Source organism: Ipomoea triloba, chromosome 8, assembly GCF_003576645.1.
Source record: "Ipomoea triloba cultivar NCNSP0323 chromosome 8, ASM357664v1".
Lineage (NCBI taxonomy): Eukaryota > Viridiplantae > Streptophyta > Magnoliopsida > Solanales > Convolvulaceae > Ipomoea > Ipomoea triloba.
Window position 1 is genome coordinate 18,274,804 of NC_044923.1, and position 7,982 is coordinate 18,282,785.

Sequence of the window (7,982 nt, forward strand, 5' to 3'; positions counted from 1 at the left end):
ATCACCACTACTCATTTAGTTCAACCAAAACTCTCAATAAATCTATTTAAATTTCACCACAAAATTAAGGTTTTAATATATAAAATATATTATCCGGAAAACCTACATCAACTACACTATGAAATCACGCTATTTTAGTGTTTCTCAATCTGTTTCACTTCCTTGTTTAATTTGTATAATCAACTACTAATTAACAAAAAAAAAAACAGCATATCTGATCTGTTGTCCCATACACCATTTTTTCTTCCCCACACTTTCTATGCGTATGTAATAATTAATAAACTCCTAACAAACTTAGCCATCCATCTGCTTGTTAATATTCAGAATCGAATATAATCCCATAGGGCCATTGCTATATATGTGATTAAAAACTTAGGCCTTCGAATTTCATCATATATATCATTAAAAAAATAATGGTTTTCTTATGGTTCTTGTTGCTCAATACATTATGTTCCATCTCAATAAGGAATGGTGAAATGATAGATTCTCTCCCGGGGCAGCCCTCGGATGTGAACTTCATTCAGTACTCTGGGTATATTGTTACAGATAAACTTCATGGTAGAGCTCTATTCTACTATTTTGCTGAAGCCCAATCAGAAAATAGATTCTCAAAGCCGCTTACACTTTGGCTAGGGGGAGGTATAGATGCTAACTACTTCTCTTCTCTATTTTAATTTAATGCCATTTGTAAAACAATTGAAGAATTCCCCCTCGAGTAACACGCGGACCATAATCTCTTTTTATCGGGTAGCGTGGAGATTTGAACCCATAATCTAATAGTCTAATACCAAATTAAAGCATGTGCTCTATCTCAATTAAAAGCCTAAGCTGATAGTTGGACTGCACATTTATGTTTATATTATATTTATGGGAGGGTCAGTAAACGACTTAAAGGGCTAAAGTTACATTATAATTACTAGCTATATATAACTTTTGGTGTAAGTGGTAAGCGTTTGATCCTAACAGTATTGTATCTGTTAAAATCAGGCCACGAATGTTCCATTGCTACTATGGGGATGTTCTACGAACATGGTCCATTTAGGCCGACAAAAGATGGGAAGCTAGTAAAGAACCAGTTTTCTTGGAATTTAGGTAATTATTAATGTTTTGTTTTGTATATATATATATGTATGGTTTTATATATTGACTAAGTTGATGTTGAAATGAGCAGAGTCGAACATGTTATACGTGGAAACTCCTGTTGGAGTTGAATTTTCATACTCGAATACAACCACAGATTATTACAACGTATGGAGTGATACCTTGACAGGTGCCAACTTGGATCACAACATTATTCACTTTGTATGTTTAAATTAGATTTAGCGTTTTTATTGGTCACACTTGTGTGAGACCGTCTCACGGATCCTTATTCGTGAGACGAATCGGGTCGGGTCAAAGCACCATGCAAATGTCATACTTATATGTGCAAATCTCATACTTATATACTCAAATATAACACTAATCAGAAATACAATTTTTGTTACTTATAAGAGAAAAAGTAATACATTTTTCATAATAAGTAATGTTGACAAGTGACTCTCACTTATAAGGGCAAATATAATACTTTTGAGAAAAAATGTAATACTTTTCCCTTAAAAGTATTATATTTACCCTAATAAGTAACAAAAATTTTATTCCCGATTAGTATTACATTTGAGCATATAAGTATGACATTTGTGCATATAAGTGTTACATTTGCATCTTGACCCGACCCGTCTCATGGTGAGACGGTCTCACAAGTTTTTGCCTTTTTATTTAATTTGTTTGCCATTTTTATGCTGCAGCCCATCAAAATATGGAGTTTCTTCGAAAGTGGTTTATTGAATACCCTGAATACAGAAATCTAGATTTTTACATTGCTGGAGATAGTTATGGAGGTAAACACTATAGTACATTACATTTTTTTATTACAGTATATCATAAATATATATAGAGATCCAGCATCATGTGCAAAGGACTTCTCATGTAATTAAAAAAATGCACAAAATATCAGCCATTAATTTCGTTCAGATCTACTACTCTTTAAAAAATATACTTCGAACTAACAAAAATTGTGCACTTGAAGGCGCAAAAAATGTGCACTCTTTGGCACAAAAATTTATATTCAAAGATCAAAATTATGCACTCAAAGGCACAAAGATGTGCAATTAAAGCAATTATATATGGTGCAAAAAAGGTGAGTATTCAACTTAGTGTTATAGAAGCAATTATCCATCTAATCGTTTGTAAATCTCACAAATTTCATTAAAAATTTAGTTATACATTGTTGAAAAGAATACAAAAGATATAATAAATACTGGTCCATAATTGTGTACTAGAAGTCACAAAAATATGCACTTGAAGGCACAGAAATATGCACTCAAAAGACAAAATTCTTCACTCGAATGCACAAAGATGTGCAATCTAAGCAATTATGTTATCAAGATGGGGAATTTATTCAACTTAATTAAGTGTTATTATAGCAATTACCCTTACAAATCGTTTGTAAAGCTCAAATATTTCAAAATAAGACAAAAGATATAGGTCCTGTTTGGTAAATTAGTTAGCCTATCACCCAATTTTTGTTTATTTGACCACTATTAGCTATTTAACTTGGTTAAAAATCAATATAAGTATTTGGTTAATCAACTTTTTGTCACTGTTGCAAAAATCGGCCTACTAGGCGCTAGGCGCCCCTACGCCGAGGCGAATTGCTTCATAGGCCCGCCTAGTGCGTAACTTGGCCGAATTTGGCTTAGTTAACTCACCCAACTCAGCAGAGTTAATCGAGTTAACTCGGACAAGTCGGACCTTGTTAATTTTTTTTATTATAATTATATATATTTAAATTTATTTATTTATATAAATAAGAGAAGTAAGAGATATAAATATAATATATATAATATAATATATTTCATACACCCCCACATAGCAATATTTTTTTATTTTTATAGGTCGCCGCCTATGTGTCGCCTAACTACCTAGGACTAGTGCCTAGCACCTACTGTAACCATGCTTTTTGTAACTCCAAAATGCTAAAATTCAAAAAGTTGTTCAAAACAATTTTTTCAATTAGCTTTTTGAGAAAAGAAATTATATCAAATAGCTATAAGCTAATAGCTAATTTACCAAACACCTTTCTACAATTAGCAAATGTTATCAACTAATTATATACTTTAACCCAATCAGCTAACAGTCATTTACCAAACAGGGCCATAATAAACACTGGTCTATAATTTTACACTTGAAGGCATAGACTGTGCACTCGAAGGGCCAAAATTGTGCACTCAAAGGGAGAAACCATGCATTGAGACAAAATATATGCACTAGAAGAAGAAAAAAATTAAATATGCCCTCAAAGAAAAAATGTACACTCAAAGAAGGCAAAATGTGCACTCGAAAACAAAAAACATCAAAACTTATTACCTACACAAAATTACAATAATGCAACTTCGTGTTTTTTAATTCTTTTTCATTTTGAGCTGATGATTTGACTAGAACTATATTTTAGATTTAACCCTATTTTTTACTTAAAGCTTTTTTTTTTTTTTTTTTTTTTTTTTTTTTTTTTTTTTGCATTTGAAAGCATGCATATATATATATATATGCAATAATCTTGGAAATGGGTTTGTATGTATGTAGGTCACTTGGCACCACAACTTGCTGCATTAATACTTGAATACAACAGAAAACCAGAACATATCAGACCAATAAAGCTCAAAGGAATTGTTGTGAGTTAGTTGCTTCCTTCCATCAATTCTTCACCTGATATTCTGCATCATATGTAATTTTCTAATTGGAGGGTATGATTTAGTGGAAGGGACTTATCAATCCTTAACCAAAGGTCAAAAAATCAATCCTTGATTTTGGATATAAAGTAATCTTAAATCTCCAAGCCAACTCTCAGACCCTTAGAGGTGTTACAATTCAGCCTGTCTTAAATCTCCATGCTAGCTATCTCATCTTTAGAGGTACTACAATTCAACGAAGCGAGAAGATTAGTCATTGTGTCTAACGATAGAAACACTGGTTACATTTAAATTTAAAAATCATATGATATTTTCTTCATTCATTCTGATCGACGTCTATCATTCAAGCTAGAACTCATTTTTTGTGTTTTTTCAATAAAAAATCTTTTTCAGCTTGGGAACCCATTTCTAGAAAAGATGAGTTTATCTAATGTTGAGCATCTGTGGTACCACGGAATCATTTCTACAGAACTGTACCGTCTGCAGAAGAGAGTGTGTAATGCAACAAGAATGGTTATCGAATTCTTAAGTGGAGAAATGTCTGAATATTGCTCTGACATAGATGTTATGATTTCGGAGGAAATTGGGGTTGATATGGATCAGGATCATAACGAAAATTTACTGTTTCAATCATGCGAATCCTCCTCAATTTCATCATCTCAACAACATCATGTAAGTTACCAATTGTTAAGTTATTTCACTTTAGTACTAAAAAAAAATAGCCTTCCAATGCGAACTTACGAACTTAAATAATACACAGTAACTAGTACATGGATGCACAACAACTCCTCTACCTCCGCAACAAGTACACAAATAATGCATCACACCTACTATATGAATGCACCAAAATTACTACATAAATGCATTGAAATTACTACACAAATGCACCATGTTGCTTTACATTCGTGTAATATGATGTTGTGCATTCTTTAAGAAGTTCTCAGATTCGCATTGGAAGACCGGTTCTCATCTAAATGCATCTCCCTCTCAACCCCTCTCTCTATATATATAGTGGTTCTGGTGCGGGAATTTGCTTAGGTGTGGCCGTGAAGTTTAATATGAGTCGTTGATCAAATATAGATCAATGACTCAAATCAATGAAAATTTAAAAAAATGTGCGTATGGAAGGAACCAAACAACCTAACTTAAGCATTAAAATGACACACCTTAAGTACAAAAGTCACGCACTTTAATCACACAAGCAAAACACCTTAAGAATACAAACCACACACTTGAAAAAATTACATAACTTGAACCAAACATGAAAATATTATATTCCTAAGCAAATATAGCCTTAGTTAGCTTATATAACTTGAACCAAACGCTCCCCTAAAGTTTTAAAATTGAGTCTCTAAATATTATAAATGACGCACTTTAAGTACAGAAACCACACACCTTAAGAAGGAAAACGACGCACATAAAGCTTTAAACTGACGCACCTTAAGTTTCAACACTGAAGCACCTTAAAGCATACAAATAGCGCACCTTAAGAAAGAAAACCAGCACCTTAAGAAGTAAAACAACGCACCTAAAGTTTTATATCGATGCACCTTAAGTTTCAACCAAAACACACCTTAAGTTCTCACGGTAGAATTGACACACCTTAAAGCACAGAAATCACGCACTTAAAGATGAAAAACCACGCACCTTAAGTTTTACCAATATGAAAAATTACCGCGTGTTTTTAATAAGTTAATCCTGAACGTTGATTTTGGCAAGATCAATAGTTCTCTTTTCACTGCACAACTGCACCTGAGCACACCATCTGCATTTGTACCGTATTATATATATATATATATATATATATATATATATATATATATACATATATTTTCAATCTTAATTGTTTGTTTCTTCTCTGCCATGCATAGCTTGCTACTGAAACAGCCAAGGCTGATCCATGCCTTCGTGATTGGGTATATGACTATGTAAGCAGGCCAGAAGTTCAGAAAGCTTTACATGCCAATACAACTGGCTTGCCAAATCATTGGAATTCTATTTTTCATGGGTATTGTATTTTGTAACCTATTCTCTTATTGTGTCTGAAATCACTTGTAATTGTGTGCTAATTCAAGTATATGAAAAATGCAGGAATAGGAAAACTATTATGCACAACCTTGCTATTGACATATTGCCAACATTGTCAGCACTTCTAAAGAGTGATATCCCAGTTCTCATTTACAGGTTCATTATGACATCAGATACATATATTAGATAGAGAGAAAATAAAATTACATTGCCTGGCCTTACTTTTAAAGTTATATATTAATTGATAATTAGAGTAACACTACTATGTTGCAGTGGAGATCAAGATTTAAGGATTCCTGTCACACACACTAGAGAACTTGCAAACGTGCTTGCTAGACGCTTGAAGCTCACCACTTTGGAGATGAATGGACCTTGGTATGATGGCAACCAGGTATATACCACTTTACCAAACTCAAGAAACTTGAAAAAATTAAAACAAAATGCAATAAACAAAAATTAAAAATAAAAAGAAAAGAAATTGGGTAAGTTTAGTTGTTTTGTTTTGATTTTTGTAGATTGGAGGATGGAGTCAAACATTCGGAAAATTGGGTGGATGTAAAAAGGTGGGAAATTTGACATTTGCAACAGTAAGGGGTGGAGCTCATTTTGTGCCATCTTCATCTCCCTCGCAAGCTCTCACACTTTTTAAGGCATTTCTCAAGAGATCTCCACCACCCAGAACTAAATCAGACCACTAGTTTGTATTCAAGTAATTATACTATGAGTAGAAACCAGGGGATGAGTCAGAAATTTCTGTCAATGGAGGCGAAAAAAAAAAAAAAAACTTCATATTGTGGGAAATTTAATTTCATATATTCTATCAAACATCAGATATAAAATCTTCTTAAATAGTACTCCAAGCGAAAGGGAATTGGACATTATTATAAACATGGTTATGATGGTGTGTGTGAGGATATTCTCTTTCTCAAGAGGTTAACCAAAAGAGTGTTGAATTTAATATAGGTGATTAATCATAAAAAGCATTTTTTTTTTTTGAATACTACTAACTCTATTACAATAGAGCTATTGAAGCACAAGGCTCGAACCCACTACCTCCCGTATAAAGGGAAGGGTTTGATGCCACTGGACCACAAGATCCTTAGCTCATAAAAGTATTTAGTGTTCCGAATTTAACTTGAATAGTTGGGTTGAGAGTCATACAAGAACAATTAAGTACAAAGTAAGGAACACATAATATTTGCATCTTCTTCCAACTTTCCTTTCTTAAAGCAAGATTAAAATCTTAAATAGTGTTGCTATAGTGATTTCTTATTCTCATAGCAACAAGACACCTCTAAGATTATCTTCAAATATATATAATGGGATCATAATCATACAAGAATCGATACAAAACATTTAACTCACAACAAAAAAACTATATCAATATATCATCCTTTTATGCAATTTATGTTGCGCCCGCGGAAGTGGGATAGATCAGATTGCAACAATAATTTGAGAAATAAAAATAAATGAGGCACAGATTTTACGTGGAAAACCCCTAAACAAATTAGGATAAAAACCACGGGCAAGGGTAGAAGAATTTTACTATGAGAAAATAGGAGTTACAACCACTCTCTAACTAACAAGGAGAAAACAAGGATAATTCTCTCTTGCTAGGAAGGAGAAATACACTCAACAAACTCTCTAATATCTCTAGTATATGAGGGAAGAATAGAATGATTTTGGGATGATTTAGAATGCAAATGAAGTGCCTATTTATAGCAAAAAATTTGGACTGCACTATTGAAATTGCAGCTGCAATTTCCTGTAGAAATAGCTGCATTTTTCCTGTACAAATTGCTGCACTGCACTGTTCATTTTGCTGCTAAACTATTCTGCCGACAATCTCCCACTTGAAGATTATGATTGTAACAATCATATCTTCACACCATTCTTTCTACCTTGCACTTTCCATGCCGCTTACGTCTCTATCAGGCCACAGGAAGATCGACACCAAGTAAACTTATCAACATTGATTACCTTTGTTAGGAAATCTGCTACGTTGTCCGTGGTATGGATTTTCTGCAAATCTACTGTCCCTTCTTCCACCTTCTCTCGGATGAAATGGCACTGCACTCGTATGTGTTTCGTCCTTGAATGAAATGCAGGATTCCTTGCTAGATGCAAGGCACTCTGACTGTCACAAAACAAAGAGACAAACTCTTGTTTGTGCCCGAGCTCCTCCAATAGCATTTTCAACCAAATTGCTTCTATACTGGCTTGTGT

At 33.4% G+C, this 7,982-nt stretch overlaps 1 protein-coding gene across 1 annotated transcript; it reads left to right on the plus strand.

Moving 5' to 3' along the window:
• The first annotated feature begins 413 nt into the window (after positions 1–413).
• Positions 414–6,454, plus strand: LOC116027070 (serine carboxypeptidase-like 45). Its single transcript, XM_031268496.1, has 10 exons — positions 414–639; positions 988–1,092; positions 1,172–1,270; positions 1,785–1,877; positions 3,622–3,710; positions 4,122–4,400; positions 5,600–5,736; positions 5,820–5,912; positions 6,030–6,147; positions 6,272–6,454. The coding sequence occupies exons 1-10, from the start codon at positions 414–416 to the stop codon at positions 6,452–6,454; spliced, it is 1,422 nt and encodes a 473-aa protein (XP_031124356.1).
• Positions 6,455–7,982: the final 1,528 nt, after the last annotated feature.

Coding starts and splice junctions, on each gene's coding strand:
- LOC116027070 (XM_031268496.1), top strand. CDS start 414: ATGGTTTTCTTATGGTTCTTGTTGCTCAATACATTATGTTCCATCTCA. Junction 1,093..1,171: donor CCAGTTTTCTTGGAATTTAG/GTAATTATTAAT, acceptor TGAAATGAGCAG/AGTCGAACATGTTATACGTG. Junction 3,711..4,121: donor TAAAGCTCAAAGGAATTGTT/GTGAGTTAGTTG, acceptor AATCTTTTTCAG/CTTGGGAACCCATTTCTAGA.